Source organism: Oncorhynchus keta, chromosome 20 (assembly GCF_023373465.1).
Source record: "Oncorhynchus keta strain PuntledgeMale-10-30-2019 chromosome 20, Oket_V2, whole genome shotgun sequence".
Classification (NCBI taxonomy): Eukaryota; Metazoa; Chordata; class Actinopteri; order Salmoniformes; family Salmonidae; genus Oncorhynchus; species Oncorhynchus keta.
The window spans coordinates 21,475,877-21,495,325 of NC_068440.1; the positions used below are offsets into that span (position 1 = coordinate 21,475,877).

Consider the following 19,449-nt stretch of genomic DNA (forward strand, 5'->3'; position numbering starts at 1 on the left):
AAAGTAGATGGGCCATATACTAGAAGCAAATATGTCCAGGCTAAAGTCGGGGGACCTCACACAAGAAGGAAATGATCAATTTGGCCGAATAGGGTGACAGCGGGGCATAAGAAAGAATTGTTGCAGGCTGCAGTTCGCGGTGTCCTTTGGCAGTGAGGGCTCCAACGAACTGACTGATAAAATCAATACTTTTAACCAAGCAATTTCCAAGGGTAAAAACTCTAGGCACGTTTCTTATTACATAGAGAGCGACCTTTCTTATTACATAGAGAGCGACCTATCGGTGAAGTCCAGAGTGAGAGCGTGGCAAGTCTCCAACGACATTGGCCAAGAAAACTAGAACATCTGTGCTGAGAAGAACACGATCAATAGAGCGCAGGAGGAACGTCTCTTGTTTAGAGTCAGACAAGGCAGTTGAAGAGCAGTCTCCAGCGCAGTCACGAAAAAGAACCAATAACCGGGTGAGTGCTGCTTTGAAACTTGCGAAGGAAAGTTTGAAGTTGAGAACTTACGATCTGCAACAAGTGCAGGGACAGAACGAGGAGGTGCAGAATCTACCGAAGGGGATGCCGGCCACGCTGTAAAAAGGGCAATCTCCCTACTTAATGGGATTTCAAGTAAGATACTACATGTTTTACAATTTTACCGTATTGAATGGAGCACTGCATCGATAATGTGATTGACTGGTTTCGTATGCAAGCTAGCCTGCCTCAACATGCTAGGTATAGCTAGCTAACTAGCTGGCTTGTAATCTGTACCGCTCACTCTGGCGCGAACTCCACTTGTGGCAATGAATGAAATGTCACTGTTAAGGCAAGCTCAGTTAGCTGTTGCTTCTGAAATGTCTGTTACATTGTCGACCAACATTACATTATGAATGCTGTGCTCCACGCAGTCTGCATTTCTAGCTTCCCAGGAGACAGTTGATGACTAGCAGGCATTTATTTCACATGGCTAGATAGCTTTAAAGTTGCATGAATTTGTATTAATGATTTGAGAAGTATGTATGGGTAATTCGGTGATCTCGTTAACTTTTATGACGTCTGAGCTGATTTTCAAGCGATTGTAACTGATGTAAGCTAGATAATTAATAATTATAATTAATCTCCACGTTATTTATGCTAAAAATTAGTTGAAGTCTGTGTATAAACCCTGGATGACTGACAGGGGCGCTGTATTGAAGCCACCTCACAGCCATCTTGGCACAACTCTACAATGTCTACGTTTCTGACACGTTTATTCTATTACACCTTAATGCATACTTTTAAATTATATTATGTGAGCTAAACATAAAAACAAAATTTATAAAAATATATATTTTATTAGTGCTAATGTTACTGTCCCCACTACAACAAAAAAATACTTAAATACATGTAGTTTTGTCCTTGAAACAGTTAATTGAAATAATATTGAATTCCATTAATTCCTATGGAGGACTGCTTCTCCTGGAGTGCCAATATGGCCAACCGGTTGCTTCATAGCATCAACCGGTTGCTGCATAGCATCAGCAATCCAGGGTTTATATGTCGTTGGTTGAAGTAGATGCATTTTCAAGACTACTCAGTTTATAGGTTGCAACTCAATAGTGGTAATTGACTTCCTCCCCTCGTCTCCTTTCCTTCCCTCATCTCCAGTTTCCCCCCTTGTCTCCTTCCCTTAATTTGCACTGATGTCAAAAAACTGGACAAGTGTAGGCCTTTTCCTGTTCTAAATATTCTAGTGAAGTTAAATGAAGGAGAGGAGTCAAGGAGAGGAAGCCAGTTGAAACTACTGAGATACACCCATAGTTAGCTTAAAATAACTTAGATCAACTGACGGTGTTCATCTCCGCTTCCAGATATTGATAGGAGTCCCATTGTTACACACCATCGCCCCAAACCCCCTCTCAGCTCGCCATCCTGTCCACAGCGGTCAGTCAGGAGAGTGGTCAAAACCTTGTGCTGTGCCCTGTGTGGAGAAATTAAATACACGCCCCCTAAGAGAAGGAAGCTGACCAGGGTTGAGCCAGTTGGAGTGACAGGCAGAGGCAGGGCCAGTGTCCTCAGCAGAGTAGTAGGGCTTGAGCAGCCTACGGTCAGGGTTAAAACCAGGAAGAATTTCACCTCCACCATTAAGGCCCCCAAGAAGCTGGTGATCTGGATAGGGAGGTACCCCAAGGTCAAGCTCTGCGATGTAGCTCAAGTATGTGACATCTCGGTTGGGGGCTTTTCCTGCCTGCTGCCGGCCCAACTCCTGACTTCCAAAGTAGTGCATTGTTTCAAGTGGGACTATCGGAGCAAAGTTGGTCTGTTAGGGCCTAGTTGTTGCAGCAGAGGGAGCCATGGGAGTGAGATGACCTGGGAGCGCATTAGTAGAAAGAAGTTGCATCACTGTTCTCAGTGTGGGAAGAATGGTCAGCTTTTGACGCAGACTGAAATTCACCAGTGCATGCACACGGGGGCGCACAGATTGACTGAGTCAAATCGTTCTGCATCTCTCGCTGCCTCGGATCGCGGGATGTCTGAAGCCTCCACCAATGGTTTTGCTTGTCTCTCACTAGGTAAGCAGCAGGTGAGCAGGGGGTCAAGCGGGGCTGGAACGCATGACAGAGGCATTCTTGAAGACTCTGGAACAGGAAGTGATGACGTAGAAACAGGAAAGCCATTTGCTAAGCGGATGAGATTGGTTTATGTCCACGGAGACCTAATGGAGCAAAAACATTCTAGTCCAAGTGAACCAGAACTGGATCCTGGGATAGCTATCGCTTCCCTTGAAGACAGTGGGACGATGTCTGAGATGCCATGTGAGGTCCCGCCACATTTACACACAAGTCATGTCCTTCGTAGTCATAGCAACGCTACAGATGCTCCTGTGAGATCACACCACTTTATGACACAGGATGGAGGCTGGAGGGGAGGGCCCGGGGGAGGTGACAGTTCACTGGAGTCCCCTGCCAACGGGACGCTGTCTCCCTGGTCCGTGGAGAACGGAGTGGGAGTAGACCCCCCCTCTGACAGCGACACTGAGGACCAAGACCTGTTCTCCTGTCGTAGAGTGGTGGCCTACATCAAGAGGCTGCACCTGTCCTGTGCACGCACCTACCTCTCCTGGCCCTTCCCCAAACCTGATTCTGCACAGTCACTCTCTGTGACATCATCAGTCCTCAACGCAAATGGATCACTGACACCCCCAGTGGAGGTGAACGGATATGGAGACTCACTGGTGAGGGCTGAGAGAACCAGAGTTCTCACCTCTCACTGTACACTCACTGAATACACTCCACAGACAAGCTACCAGGTCTATGCTCATAGGAATGGGATGAAGGGAGAGGGAAACATGATGGAAGAGAAAGACATGAGCAATGGAAGAGGAGGAGAAGAGGATGAGAGCGTGACCCAGTGTTCACTCTCTCCTGACACTTCAAGCAAGGTGTACCCATCCCATCCTCTCTGTAACAAGAAGCCACAGTCCCAACTCAGAACTAGGGGTCTCCATCGCAACAAAGCTTCCATATCCCCTCCACCTAAAGCTCCCACCATCTCCGCCCTCCTCACCCCACCCAAAAACCACAGTGAAACTGATCCAATTCTTTCAGTTTCCTCCAACCTTTCTCAAACTGACACAGACACTGTTTCTTGCCTCTCTCCACCCAAAACTGACTCTGTCTCAACCTTCCCTCCAGCTAAAGTCAGTGGCGGTGGTGAGACAGCCTCCACCCCCCCTCCTATAGGCGTTGGTAGTGACATAGCCACTGCCGCCTTTCTGCTGTTCTCATCTGCATCCCAAAACATAGAGACATCCCCACCACCCCCCTCTCCTACTCCCTCCTCTCTTACTCCCTCCTCCCCTCGGAGGAAGGATGAAGGTGGGGCTATGTTCAATGCAACATCCTCCCCATCAGCTGTGGACAGTAAGACTGACACCTCTCACTCAAACTCCTTTCACTCAGCAGAGTCATCCCCTCTTCCACCAGATTTATCCTGTCTTTCAGCTGAATCCTCCTTTCTCTCATCCAGCTCCTCACTTCTGCCTCAAGAAAAAAGAAAGGCAGAGGGAGTGGAGGTGCAGAGCAGAGAGGGAGATGAAATTAAAGGAGAGGCGGCTGCGAGTGGAGAACTGAAGGTTTTGGTTTTACCAGGCAGTGAGTCCTCCAGTCCAGAGAAGCAGGAGCACCAGCGTCCAGAGCAGAAGAGCACACAGGGGGGCTCGTCGCTTGGCAAGCCCAAAGAGGGAGAGGCTGTGGTGGCCACGATCAGTAACCTCGCCCCTGGGATTCTTGGAGGTCAAACACCAATGCTGTGCATAACACGCCTGATGCTGCAGACACAGAGCTACTCAGAAGAGGATGATGACTTTGTAGACCAGAAAGAGAAGTTGTCCAGTGCAGTAGGTGTTGGAACACAGGCCCAGGCATCCTCCACTGATGAAGATGATGGTACATGTGGTGAAGAGGGGACACTAGAGCCTGTTAGAACCCAGCCCTGTACTGATGAAGATGATGTCGATCATCATAATCAGTCCAAGGTCACGTCTGAGAACCAGGAATCCGGCACTCCTTCCTCTTCCGGGTCACACACTCAACACCAGGAAGTAGAAGTTAGGGCAGGGTCAAAAGTCAAGCTGGCTAGTGACCCCAAAGCTCACCTCTTGGATGAGTTCACAGCCTACGAGCAGGACATCCTGCTTGTAGATGTTCTCCTAGATGACCCAGAGCTGTTTGGCAGCTTGCCTCAGGACCTTGAACCCATGCTGGGGTCAACCAGGGGACGAAGGGCCCCTAGAGCCAGGACCACCATTGGGGCAGGGAGAGCCCTACTACTCACGGGTGCAGGTCCCTCATGGGCCACTGAGAAAAGGTATGATCGTTTTAAGTTTGAATTTGTTAGCTACCTCTTATACAGGACTTTGAAAATGCTCTCTCTCTCTGTTTTGTCTTATAGCTCCCCCACGGGTACAGATGGGCCTCCTGGTTTTAAGACTGACCAGAGAAGAATTATCCACTTTAAAGGTTTGTGCCTCTGAAAGGGTCAATAGAAGTGTGTGTGTGTGTGTGTGTGTGTGTGTGTGTGTGTGTGTGTGTGTGTGTGTGTGTGTGTGTGTGTGTGTGTGTACGCACACACACAGTCACAATATAAACTATGGAAAGACTGAAAACCAACTAGTGTGAAATTCTGATAAACCTCTTTTTGTCGGTCAATAATGACCTTTTAATATGAGATGATAGTGTAAACCTGTTGTAATGTGTGTTTTGTGTTTAGATGAGGAGAGTGCAGGACGGTCTTGGAGACCTGAAGCCAGCTCCAACCCTAAGCCTGCCCTGGTCCACAGCAACAGCTGGCCCCCTACTGTCCACGCGTTACATCCAGACCAGGTCAGCTCATAGCATCACAATCACTTTATTCACCAAGTACATTTACCAATGTGCAGAATTTGACTCAGTGAATAGTTGCTGCCAGCAATAGACATTGTACTAACAGATTACAGACACATAGTCAGGATACAGAATATGCAGTATAAGCTGACTTACAGTAAGGTGAGGATCTACAATTTACAGATCTATATATGCAGAGGGAGAGATGCTCATAGCATAAACCATGATTGGGTTCAATTCAGGAAACAAACTGCTTTTGAATAAGTATAATTGTGACATTGCTGTATTGTGTGTTTGAGCAGGGTGGAACTGACTACAACTACAGTCCTATGAAGGCAGAGATCTCTGAGAGGTATATTACTTACACTGACTAATACAATATACCATGTAGGCCTACTCCAACACTACACCTCTACTGCTCTTTCTGCAATAGTACTGTTCATTAAGACTTCATTCCTTTCATACCACTGCACTTCTATCAGAGAGATGATGATGTTTGAGAAGGGTAGTGGTGGCAATGATGGTTCAGGGGTGAAGGAGAATGATGATTAAGTTGTGTTGCAGGGCCCAGGCCTTCCAGTCTCTGAACTCATTTAAGAGCACACTGCCTTATCTGATGACTGGAGACTCCTGGTGCAACGGTGAGGGGGAAGACACACAACATCCACAATACATAATGAAAACTTATATCTGTACAGCTTTGATGTGAAGCCGCAGAGAGAACTGACTCATGTCATTCCACAGGACATACAACCTCATGTGAAGACCCAGCGGCAGCAGACACTGGCCCTCAAAGACAATTTGACAGTGTAACTACCTCATAATAAAACTACTTATATTTGTCTTTATACAAATATACTTTTATGAATTGTCCTAGTTATCCATAAAAAAACAACAGATTTGATGAATTCCCTCTCTCCTCCATTCCTTTCCTCCCCCTCTCCTCCATTCCCTCTCTCCTTTCCTCCCTCCTCTCCTCCATTCCCTCTCTCCTTTCCTCTCTCCTTTCCTCCATTCCCTCTCCTTTCCTCCATTCCCTCTCCTTTCCTCCATTCCCTCTCTCCTTTCCTCCCTCCTCTCCTCCATTCCCTCTCTCCTTTCCTCCCTCCTCTCCTCCATTCCCTCTCTCCTTTCCTCCCTCCTCTCCTCCATTCCCTCTCTCCTTTCCTCCCTCCTCTCCTCCATTCCCTCTCTCCTTTCCTCCCTCTCCTCCATTCCCTCTCTCCTTTCCTCCCTCCTCTCCTCCATTCCCTCTCTCCTCTCCTCCATTCCCTCTCCTCCCTCAGTATTGCAAGTACTATTTCAGCATGTCGGACTGTTTCCATAAGACCTGTTGGTTCCTCCATGTGCCCAAGAGAGGAGACGAGAAGGTAGGCTGCTACTGCCTCCAACAACCACCTGGGTCCTCTTCATTAGGGTGCACCGTAGCAAAAACATTTAGCTATGGAAAATAAATTGAGCTGTAGTCCAAATTGGTAGCACTGCTGATGTAAGAGCACCCTCTGCATGTGGTTAAGAACTCGAGCTTTGATAATGTTCATGCCAAGTGGAAGGCTTAATGGATATGAAGGTGTCTGTTGGTTGACCTGTGAATTCTTTCCATGTGAAGATTGCTGAGCGTTATGTCTTGACTATTTCATGAGTTTTATTTTCTTTTAGTTCTGTGTGGAGACGGTGTTGAGGTTTGTCAGGTCTTCCAACCCTGTCTGTCTGCAGAGGGCAGGTTAGTGTGTTTTGATTAAATTGTAGTGCTGATTGCTCCTCAGACATATCTGACTGAGGTAGATGCATGAACAACACAGATGGATGGTTCTTTGACACGCTTCACTGTCCTGCTCTCGCTTACGGTCCGTGTCCCTTCTCTCTCCTTTCACACCTCCGTCCACCTCTCCCTTCAGTGTCAGTGTTTACGTCGTACTACCAGTTCAGTCCTCCAGGTGTCTACCACACCCCTCTGGTCCTGAATTCTCTCCTGGCCGCTCTGCTCAAAGCTGGCTTTCTGTCTGACATCATCACGGTGCTGCACGTCAGCACTGCCCACAACATACTGGTACGAACACACACACTGCTGCTACTCTGTTTATTATCCATCCTGATTGCGTAGTCACTTTTACCCCAAACCTACATGTACATATTACCTCAACTACCTCATACCCCTGCACATTGACTCGGTGCCGGTACTCCTTGTATTGTATATAGCCTCATTGTAATTTTGTGTTACTATTTCTATTAAAGATGTTAGAATTGGTCTTACTTTTGAACTCTGCATTGTAGGGAAAGGGCTCATAAGTAAGCATTTCATTGTTATGTCCACACCTGTTGTATTCGGCACGTGGCAAAGTTGAATTAGATTCTCTGTTGTGACAGGGATTATTATGTTGGGCCTCTGAAGTAGAGGTCTTCATGGACCTGGGTATTTCCCACCTGGACCCGATATGCATAAATAAATACATTATAGAGTCCCGTTCCGAAAAGACCCAAAGACAACAAGGCCAGTTCTGCATAGACCTGGTCTGGTCCAGACACGGTCTGATTTGATTGAGGGAAGCAGCAGCAAAGTATATTTGTTAGCTACTTTAATAACCAGAAATGGTAATGTGTGAGGGAGACACGCTCTAGCATGGCGACGGAGGGGCCTTGCTATGTGTGTACACAGGGAGCGAGGAGGGAGAGCAACCAACCAAGCTGAGTCACGCTAGTAAAATAACAGAGTTTATTTATCATCCAATATGATTAAGTAGTACCTGTCTTGGCTGTATCAAACTGAGAAAGCAAGTTGGCTAATTTAGCTAGTATGGCTAATTGAGGCTGCATGTGCTTTTCTCCCTGTCCTACCGGTAAAAACACCTCCATTTAGATTAGGTAGCAGCCTACCTGTTGACTCTTGGTCGTTTGTGGCATAATAGTTTCATTTAAGTCAACAATTTCCTTTGATTACATAATCTCCTTACTTGCTTTGCCGCACGCGGAGGCTCTGACTATAGTGCCGTTTTGATGACTTGTGATTGGCCGACAAGCTACACGCGCCACTCTGCATAGGCTATTCGCGTTGAGCAGTGGTGACATACTGTTAATGTTTTATCAGCAACTCCCTGTCCATCGCCATTGTAATTACTGTGAAGCCAAAATGTTCCCAAACTGGAGATTTAAACTATGATGGACGATCGACCCCGACCACTCGCCATCGTTCAGTACTAGTTCCCGGCAGCGCTTCACAGAAGGAATGTGCCAGTTAAGGTTATCATTTCTATTATGTGCGTATATGCTCTTGTTTTAACAATATGCCCTACAAATGTTTTTTCAGCTCAGTTACTTGAGGCAATGGCATCCAATGCAGTGTAGGCATAGCCTATTGGTAGTAGATTGTTTTTATATATTAATTTGTGTGTGAACCGATGTCCCCGTGCAGGAACGGTTCAGTACTAATACGTGTACCGTTACACCCCAGGTGGTCAGCAAAGCAAACGGGTATTATTTGACTGTCCCTCTCCCCCATCTAGCCCAGTCCAGCGTTTCTCCTGGCTCTGTTTGACTATGTGGGAGAGAGAGACCAATCCATCTTACCTGAACTCATTCAACTCACCTCTAAGGTACTAAGGTGTATGTATCTTTGTCAGTGGAGGATTGTGTGATAAGCTATAGGGAGGAAAGGCTCATTGTAATGGCTGGAATGAAATAAATTGAATGGTATCAAACATAGAAACCTTGTTTTGACTTCATTTCATTTATTCCAGCCATTACAATGAGCCTTTTGTCCTATAGCTCCTCCCACCAGCCTCCTCTGGTGTGTGTGCACTGTAGCTGACTTGTTGTCTGTCAGTTTTATTAGTTTTAAGTGAAGCGTGTGACCCTGCTGATCTAAAATGGTGTGAGTTCAGATGGTGGATGCAGGCTTGGGGTTAAATGTGGACCAATGTGAGCGTGTCCTACACATGTTCCTTCAGTCGCCACAATACCACCCAGCAGACTCACCTGAGAATTACACAACTAAACCTGGCAACCACAGGTGAGTCATCTTACACACACCTTCAGGTCAGTCCTGTACCTGGCAACCCAAGCCTGTTTTAGGAGCTGTTTTGGTACTGGCTGAGAAACCCATGGGTGCGTTCAATTCGATTCAATGTTTACTACGTTGCGTGATGGTTTGTACTAAAAGTGACGTTTCCCCAAAACGGTGTGCACCGTTCTTCAAAAGCCTTTGAGTCACGTTTTGTAGGATGTGGCGAGGTGTCATAGGCTCATAGGAGAAGATCTCCTGTTTCTGTAGCATCGCTTGTTGTACAAGTACACCCTCTGGACAGGATGCTTGTCTGCTCAATGTGGGTGTGGCAATGAGAAATGGCTAAACTCGTGCATTATACGATCTCTAGGCCGCCATATAATCATACTGTTATTGAACTTGGTCGTACAGTACTGTTTGTTGATTTTAACATTGCACATTGTTTTTTCGTACTGATCGCAGTCCATGTTTTTATTTTGTCATTGGTGTTGGTTGATTGGCTGTTTGACTTGTCCATCACTCCAGGTCGATGAACACCGACGCTCCCACTCCTGAAGCGCTGAGTCTGGCCCATGCTCTCGTGGAGGTGAGGTATTTTTCTCCTAGTTGTGTTGCATGTTTGATCTAAATGTAATAATTTTGGCACATTTCTCTCTCTCCTTCCTCTCCCTCCCTCCATCTAGTTGTGTTCCCAGCAGGAGGACTGGGGGAGGTTGGGTGTAGTCTTCCGCTCCATATGCCACTCCCACAGAAGCCTTGTCGACTTACAGCACTTCAGCGGCTGCGTTGCCATCGCGCTGCTCGAGGGGGACAAAGACAGACTAGCCCTGCCCTTCGCCTCCTTCACTGAGACAGGTGAGACACTACAGAGATAGACAGGTCTTTGAGCATTGATATAATAATAATAATAATAATAATATATGCCATTTAGCTGACGCTTTTATCCAAAGCGACTTACAGTCATGTGTGCATACATTCTACGTATGGGTGGTCCCGGGAATCGAACCCACTACCCTGGCGTTACAAGCACCATGCTCTACCAACTGAGCCACAGAAGGACCACATTGATAATGAATGAATGAGAAAGTGTGTATTAGTTTGTTGTCTCTGTTTCAGTGTACCAGGAGACACAGAACTGGGATGATATTATACTGAACAGAAATATGAACAAAACATGCAGTGTTGGTTTCATGAGCTGAAATAAAAGATCCCAGAAATGTTCCAAATGCACAAAAAATGGATTTCTCCACTTGGTTTGAACATCACATCCCTGTTAGTGAACATTTGGCATAGGAGAAGATAATCCATCCACCTGACAGGTGTGGCATATTAAAAAGCATTTTCATTACACAGGTGCACCTTGTGCTGGGGACAATAAAGGCCACTTTAAAATTTACAATTTTAACACGGCACAATGCCACAGATATCTCAAGTTTTGAGGGTGTGTGCAATTGTCATGCTGACTGCAGGAATGTCCACCAGAACTGTTGCCATAGAATTGAATGTTTATTTCTCTATATAAGCTGCCTCCAGCGTTGTTTTAGAGATTTTCCAGTAGGTCCAACTGGTCTCAAAACCACAGACCACGTGTAACCACACCAGCCCAGGACCTCCACATCCGGCTTCTTCACCTGCGGGATCGTCTGAGACCAACCATAATATAATAATATATAATACCAACCACCCGAACAGCTGATGAAACTAAGGAGAATTTCTGTCTGTAAAAAAAACGCCCTTTTGTGGGGAATAACGTATTCTGATTGGCTGGTCCTGGCTCCCAAGTGGGTGGGCCTATGCCAACCCATGGCTGTGCCCCTTCCCAGTCATGTGAACTCCATAGATTAGGGCCTAATATAATGATTTCAATTGACTGATTTCCTTATGAACTGTAACTCAGTAAAATTGTTAATTCTTGTGTTTTTATAGTTTTCTTCTCTGTTCCAGTGTACCAGGAGACAGAGGACTGGGATGATGGTCTGATCAAGAGCTTCCTGGGGAGAATAGGAGTCTCTCTGATGTTCAGATACCACAAGACACAACAATGGGCCAAGGTAACTGTGTTTCTCTCACACTGGATCAAAGGCTGATGTGGTCTGTAATATTGGTGTGTATGAGAGTCTGATGCAGGTTGTATGTGTTCTCTCTCTGTCTGTGAAGGGCCGGAGGCTGGTGGATGTGTTATCCAGGTTAAAGGTAAACTACTCCACTCTGAAGGGACTGTTCGGCAACGAGGATGGAGCTTCTCGCTGTCACCTGATCACAATAGCTACAGAACTTTTCCTTAGGGGCGACAGTGTTGAGGGGGCACTCAATACACTCCGAGGTAACGAATGCACTGTCTCACACTCACACTCCAATGTAAACATGTAACACACACACACAGGAAACCATGTTTCAAGTGATTTCCTGTGTGTGTGTTACATGTTACCTCTTGTAGATAACGAGTGGTTCCTGAGTTCGTGTGTGTGGCCGTGTTCGGTGGAGGACGTAGCGGAGAGAACAACTGTTCTGGTACGACTGGCTGAGATAACATCCCACAGAGACACACTGGAGGTCCTCACTAACTTGCCTGGTCTTAAGGAACCTGCAGGTACACACCCCAACTGTCTCACCAACCTACACTACTGGTAAGAGGTTTTGGAACACCTACTCATTCAAGGGTTTTTATTTGGACTTTTCTACATTGTAGAATAATAGTGAAGACATGAACTATGAAAACGCATATGGAATGATCTTGTAACCAAATAAGTGTTTTAAAATTCTAAATATATTTGACATTCTTCAAATAGCCACCCGTTGCCTTGATAGCTTTGCACTCTTGGCATTCTCTCAACCAGCTTCACCTGGAATGCTTTTCCAACCGTCTTGAAGGAGTTCCCACATATGCTGAGCACTTTGCTGCATTTCCTTCACTCTGCGGTCCAACTCATCCCAAAACATCTCAATTGGGTTGAGGTCGGGTGATTGTGGGGGCCAGGTTATCTGATGCAGCACCATCACTCCTTTATCTTGGCCAGGTCGCAGTTGTAAATGAGAACTTGTTCTCAACTAGCCTACCTGGTTAAATAAAGGTGAAATAAATAAAAAAATCACTCTCCTTGGTCAACTTGCCCTTACACAGCCTGAAGTTGTTGGGTCATTGTCCTGTGGAAGAAAGAAAAAAAGATATTCCCACTAAGCCCAAATAAATCAGTGTCCCCAGCAGAGTACCACCTCCATGCTTTACGGTGGGAAATACACATGCAGGGATCATCCGTTCACCCACACCGCCTCCATGCTTTACGGTGGGAAATACACATGCAGGGATCATCCGTTCACCCACACCGCCTCCATGCTTTACGGTGGGAAATACACATGCAGGGATCATCCGTTCACCCACACCCATGCTTTACGGTCCATGCAGGGATCATCCGTTCACCCACACCGCCTCCATGCTTTACGGTGGGAAATACACATGCAGGGATCATCCGTTCACCCACACCGCCTCCATGCTTTACGGTGGGAAATACACATGCAGGGATCATCCGTTCACCCACACCGCCTCCATGCTTTACGGTGGGAAATGCACATGCAGGGATCATCCGTTCACCCACACCGCCTCCATGCTTTACGGTGGGAAATACACATGCAGGGATCATCCGTTCACCCACACCGCCTCCATGCTTTACGGTGGGAAATACACATGCAGGGATCATCCGTTCACCCACACCGCCTCCATGCTTTACGGTGGGAAATACACATGCAGGGATCATCCGTTCACCCACACCGCCTCCATGCTTTACGGTGGGAAATACACATGCAGGGATCATCCGTTCACCCACACCGCCTCCATGCTTTACGGTGGGAAATACACATGCAGGGATCATCCGTTCACCCACACCGCCTCCATGCTTTACGGTGGGAAATACACATGCAGGGATCATCCGTTCACCCACACCGCATCTGTTTTGGCAGTTGGCACCAAAAATCTCCTATTAGGACTCCAGACCAAAGGAAAAATATCACTGGGTCTAATGTCCATTGCTCGTGTTTCTTGGACCAAGCAAGTCTCTTCTTATTGGTGTCCTTAAGTACTGGTTTGTTTGCAGCAATTTGACACCGTCTCCTCTGAACAGTTGTTGTCTGTTACTTGAACACCTGACACATTTATTTGGGCTGTAATTTCTGAGGCTGGTTAACTCTAATGGACTTGTCCTCTGCAGCAGAGGTAACACTGGGTCTTCCTTTCTTGTGGCGGTCCTCATGAGAACCAGTTTCATCATAGCCCTGGATGGTTTTTGAGTCTGCGCTTTCAGAGTTCTTAATGTTTCATATTGACTGACGTTCATGTCTTAGTAATGGACTGTCATTTTCTCTTTCCTTACTTGGTCTTTTACCAAGGAGGGCTGTCTTCTGTATACCACCCCTACCATGTCACAACACAAGTGATTGGCTCAAACACATTAAAGGAAATAAATTCCAGAATTTTTACTTTTAACATGGCATACCTGTTAATTGAAATGCATTCCAGGTGACCACCTCATGAAGCTGGTTGAGAGAATGCCAAGTGTGTAAAGCTGTCATCAAGGCAAAGGGTGGCTACTTTGAAGAATCTCAAATATAAAATATATAACTTTTTGTTTGTTTTTTACTACATTATTCTTTACATGATTCCATATGCTATTTCATAGTTTTGATATCTCCACTATTATTCTACAATGGAAAAAAATTCAAACGCTTGAATGAGTAGGTGTTCTAAAACTTTTGACTGGTAGTGTATATGGCCCAAGAGGTACCAGTGAGTTGCAAATGTATTTATGACTTTACCAACCTTGTGTGTGTGACCCTCCCCCAGACCTAGCAGACATCTCCATATACAGCTGTCTGTTCAACAGTCACCTCAAGTCATGTGTCGACAGACAAACTGTGACTGTAGCCTCAGACACGCTGGGTTTCATGTTGTCTAAGAACCTGGCTGTGGACCCTCCTCTGCTGCACACTCTGCTGCACAAACTGGGCAAGCAAAACATCTGGCTACGGGCTAGAGCTCTCTTCAAACGTGAGTCTATTACTTACTAGATAATAAAACATGGTTATCTATCAAAAATAAGATTGGTATTTTTTTTATTAGGAAACACTGTAGTTTGAGAGCGACGTGTGTGTTTCAGAGGCCCTGTGTCTAGGCTATTACCCTGGTGTGAAGTCCGTGCCAGGCTCTCTAGCACTGACCGTTCCCTGTTCCCTGGGGGAGATTGAGATAGCTCTGGCCTTTGAGATGGTCCTCACCTTCAATGCTACAACCATCCTCAACACAACAGGCACACCACAGTCCATCATCATCACACTCAAGAGGTGTGTGCGCATACATGCGTTTTCCTGTAGGACTGGAGACTGAAAGTGAATGTCTAGTACTGGCAGTTGACTATACATACTAATGGTTCTCTCGCCCTCTACAGAACAGGGGACCGTGAGAGTGAGTACTTGGCGGCAGGCAGTCGCCTCCTCTCGGCAGCGATCGTCCCCAACCCTAAACTGACCGTCCACTATACAGCGGTCAACTCCTGTCAGGAACAGCTGTTCACGGTCGACACACACACCGCACGCCGCTGGCTCCGACACAACCACACCTGGGCCAACGAGGTCTGGACACATTCCTAAAAATAAGTGTTCCAGGAATACTGACCTACGTTCCCTTCCTGGGAATACCAGGAAGGTTTGGAACAGGACAAGGTTGTACTGAACACTTCCATGGCTGTGTGTGTGACACTCTTCGAAGTTTAACCTGCAGCATCTAGACTTTACAGGCTGATCTGATCAAGGGATTTATATCAAGAAAAGACTATCAGAACTGCATATAATTGTTGTGAGTTTTTTACAAAACTTAATTGTATGTTGAGGTTCTTCATTGTAAGTCGTTTTAATTTAAAGGAAATGTTGAATGGAGGCGAAAGTACGAACTTTCCAAGTTTGTTTGGCTTTGACTAGATTTTGTTTGAAAAATGTGGTTTATTTGAAAGTTCTCTAATTTTAGCTTGATTTAGCTTGATTGTCTTTAAACACTTTTTGTTGCACATTTCTGAGGCACTTGAACAATTGTGAAGCTAGATTTTACTGTTTTGTAAGAAATGTAAAAAAGATTAAAGAATGTCGCTATTGAACTTGACTACAAGGTTTGTTTCAGAAAATGTTTATTTTCCTTAGAATTTGTTTCTAGGCAGATTTAAAAGCCTAAGATGTTTTATTTTGAGTCAGTCAGCTCTTTCAGTAATACTACATTTTAATGGAATAAATTCACAACAGTACTATTATTATTGTAAAGAAACAAGCGTGTCCCAACTCTATGATCTCACTGATTGAGACAGACATTTTGATCCCAGTTAACCTAATGGTCCCAGCTGGAATCACATCAGTGTTTACGACATCCCTGATTTCTTTACATTCCTATTCTGTTTCCTTTTCCAGTGCAAAATCATTCAATTCTTCTCGTGCTTCAAAGTGATTGTCGAGAACCTGGTTCTCTGTTCTAAGTCTATCGCCGGTTCTAGCGATGAACAGTATTTCAGCATCTTCTACTGTAGGTATGTTTGGTTGTGTAAAACACATTGTTTTCTGGAACAACAGTCTAGAAGCTTCTATTTAGTTTTAGTCTTGTATTTCTTAAAGGAAAAATAAACTACTACTGACTTGTGTTTTTGTGTGTATTATCAATAATGTGTTTGTGTGGCTCTTGCCTGGCTTATCCATCCACATCACTCTAGCCAAACTGATGTCCATGAGGAGTCTAGTTTTGCCTCAATCTCCTACAATTTTTAGAATGCGAACATATTCTGACTGTTCTGGTTGGTCCCAGAAACTGACGGGCTGGGCTAGAGCCAGCCTATTTGACGACGACCTTATCAATTTTGATACTCTTGATTTGTTAGAGATGAGCCAATCGCTGAATGTATGTTGCAGTCTTTAATAGAACTCCCTGAATTGAATTCTGCTGAGTCGTCAGGCAAGATGTGGCTCCGGTGATAAGGGGAAAGGACCTAGCAATGCCAAAGTCGTGGGTTTAACCCTTGCAGGAATCACCTGTGTATGTGCTCTGACTGCTCCTACCTTTTATCATACATCACAAAACAGACCTACTACAGCTCCCTCAATGGCTACACCTCAGACTCTGCTGCAGTTATATAGGGTATCCCCCAGGGCTCTGCTGGTTCCATTACTCTTCATCTACATCCTCCCTCTTGGTCAGACCCTCCGTCATTTAAACCTTGACTTCCAATGCTATAAGAATGACACAGATCTCTCGCCATCAGCTCCAAATGGTTCAAAACACTGCAGCCGGACTCCTCACCCACACGAAGTCCCTGTCTCCCAACGCATTGATTACAACAGTTATTCCTAAACGGGGGTGCAATGCCGTCAGGGGTATGCCAAAATAAAAATGATTCACATTTATAAAAACTTTGTGTTTTTTATGTTCACATTTTCAAACAGTCCATTTATATTTTCTAATGGGCTATACATTTGGGTGAGTTTTTTTTTTCTCGCCTGAGTTGCCTCATTTCACTACCAAAAATAAAATTCATGGAAATAACAACACAATGTCAAATACAGGTAGCCTAGTCAAATAATTAACATCCAATCACGTTACCCGTTACTCTCTCGCGGTAAACCTTCAGTCTTGTGCAGACATTTAGAAACGAAACATGACAATTTGAAAAATAAGCCACAGGAGGTTTTTGAGCGAGAATAAAGATGACTTTTGAGTTGTAAGACATGTATAAAAGCAACAGATACCACTAATAAGAAGGGTCTAGAAACGTCTTATATGGTGAGCTACCGAGTGGCTAGGACAGGCAAGCCCCATACTATTGTTAAGGACTTAATTCTTCCTGCTTACGTGAATATGGCTGGGACAATGCTTGGGGAAAAGGACAAAAAACTGTACAGGAAATGCTTTCATCAAACAACACTGTTTCACGACGTGTGAGTGACATGGCAGGAGATGTTTTGAAACAATTACTGCTTTGCATACAAGCTTGATGACGAGTTTGGAGGGTACTATGGTGTTAAAAGCTGTAGTTGATTAACAGCATTCTCACATAGGTATTCCTCTTGTCCAGATGGGTTAGGGCAGTGTGGTTGCGATTACGTTGTCTGTGGACCTATTGGGGTGGTAAGCAAATTGGAGTGGGTCTAGGGTGTCAGGTGATATGGTCCTTGACTAGTCTCTCAAAGCACTTCATGATGACGGAAGTGAGTGCTACGGGGCGGTAGTCGTTTAGCTCAGTTACCTTAGCTTTCTTGGGAACAGGACAATGGTGGCCCTCTTGAAGCATGTGGGAACAGCAGACTGGTATAGGGATTGATTGAATATGTCCGTAAACACACCGGCCAGCTGGTCTGCGCATGCTCTGAGGGCGAGGCTGGGGATGCCGTCTGGGCCTGCAGCCTTGCGAGGTTTAACACGTTTAAATATCTTACTCACCTCGGCTGCAGTGAAGGAGAGTCCGCATGTTTTCGTTGCAGGCCGTGTCAGTGGCACTGTATTGTCCTCAAAGCGGGCAAAAAAGTTATTTAGTCTGCCTGGGAGCAAGACATCCTAGTCCGTGACTGGCCTGGATTTCTTCTCGTAGTCCGTGATTGACTGTAGACCCTGCCACATGCTGTCACGACTTCTGCCGAAGTCGTTGCCTCTCCTTGTTCGGGCGGTGCTCGGCGTTCGACGTCACCGGTCTTCTAGCCATCATTGATCCTTTTTTCATTTTTCCATTGGTTTTGTCTTGTCTTCCCACACACCTGTTTTCAATCCCATTCATTACCTGTTGTGTATTTAACCCTCTGTTTCCCCTCATGTCTTTGTCAGAGATTGATTTGTTGTCAGTGTAGTGTTATTGTTTGTATAGGTGCGCGTCGGGTCTTCGTACCCATGTTTTGTTTGTTTGTTTGTACATTTATTGTTATGGAGCATACTTGTGGAACTTTATTAAAAGACTCCATATTTACACTCCATTTGACTCTCCTGCGCCTGACTTCCCTGCCACCTATTACACCTATGCGTGACAGAATCTCTGACCAATATATATGAAGTCAGCAGGAGAAGACACTATACCCATGGACCTGGAGGAACGCGTTCAGGAACAAGCGAGGGAGCTTGAGTGTATCAGCTCCGTCATGGATCACATTGTAATGAAAATGGATCGCTGGGAGAGACAGGGAGTTTCTCCAGCTCCACCACCACCACAACCGGAATCTCCAGTGAACGTTTTTTCCTCTCCAGAGGATCCATTTATCCCTACCCACGGGATACAACGGAGATACTGCCGGCTGCCAGGGTTTCCTCCTCAAGCTAAACTTATATCTAGCCACGGCCTCCCCAGTACCATCTGACCGTGAGAAGAGTTACGCCCTCGTCTCATGCCTCACCGGGAAAGCCCTGGAATGGGCCAGCGCTGTGTGTAGAAGGGAGGATGCGGCATTGGACCATATTCGATCACCCACCTGAAGGTAAAGCAGCGGGTGAGCTCCTCTATCATCTGAGGCAGGAGACGAGGAGTGCACAGGATTTTGCTTTGGAATTTAGGACCTTGGCTGCCGGCGCTGGATGGAGCGACAGGGCCCTGATCGACCATTACCGTTGTAGTCTAGACACCACCCTCACCTTCGACCAGCTGGTGGACATGTCCATCAAGCTGGACAACATGCTGGCTACTCGTGAACGTCTAGATCGGGGTCTGGTTGTTCCATCCTCCCGCACCCTCTCTCCCGAACCTATGGAATTGGGAGGGAGGGTGCGCAGGGAGACCGGAGGGGGTTCCCTGCTGGAGCACCATTCATGGTCGCAGAGGGCACACTGCTGGTCGGTGCCAGGTTGGTTCCTCTGGGAATAGAGAGGGCAGGCAGGGCATTCTGGCGTCACCCCAGGTGAGTAGGCACCATTCTCATCCAGAGCCCTCTGCTGCACTAATGTTTGTCTCTGTCTCTTTTCCTGATTTTTCACTGCATTCCCAGTACAAGGCACTAGTTGATTCAGGTGCGGCTGGGAATTTCATTAATAAAAGTCTAGCTCATAGTTTAGGGATCCCTATTGTTCCTGTGGATATGCCTATCCCTATTCATGCCTTAGATA

The 19,449-nt window shown here is 45.9% G+C and overlaps 1 protein-coding gene across 1 annotated transcript; it reads left to right on the forward strand.

Annotated features, from left to right (window-relative positions):
- Nucleotides 1-469: 469 nt before the first annotated feature.
- Nucleotides 470-16,014, forward strand: topaz1 (testis and ovary specific TOPAZ 1). The gene is made up of 20 exons (XM_035795705.2): nucleotides 470-617; nucleotides 1,838-4,835; nucleotides 4,920-4,987; nucleotides 5,238-5,350; nucleotides 5,653-5,702; nucleotides 5,915-5,991; nucleotides 6,095-6,159; nucleotides 6,637-6,720; nucleotides 7,010-7,073; nucleotides 7,249-7,400; nucleotides 8,851-8,940; nucleotides 9,229-9,356; nucleotides 9,876-9,936; nucleotides 10,034-10,205; nucleotides 11,295-11,401; nucleotides 11,508-11,673; nucleotides 11,788-11,940; nucleotides 14,185-14,388; nucleotides 14,498-14,681; nucleotides 14,786-16,014. Exons 2-20 carry the CDS (start codon nucleotides 2,332-2,334, stop codon nucleotides 14,985-14,987), a joined length of 4,644 nt encoding a protein of 1,547 aa, XP_035651598.1. The 5' UTR covers nucleotides 470-617; nucleotides 1,838-2,331; the 3' UTR covers nucleotides 14,988-16,014.
- The last annotated feature ends 3,435 nt before the right edge of the window (nucleotides 16,015-19,449 follow it).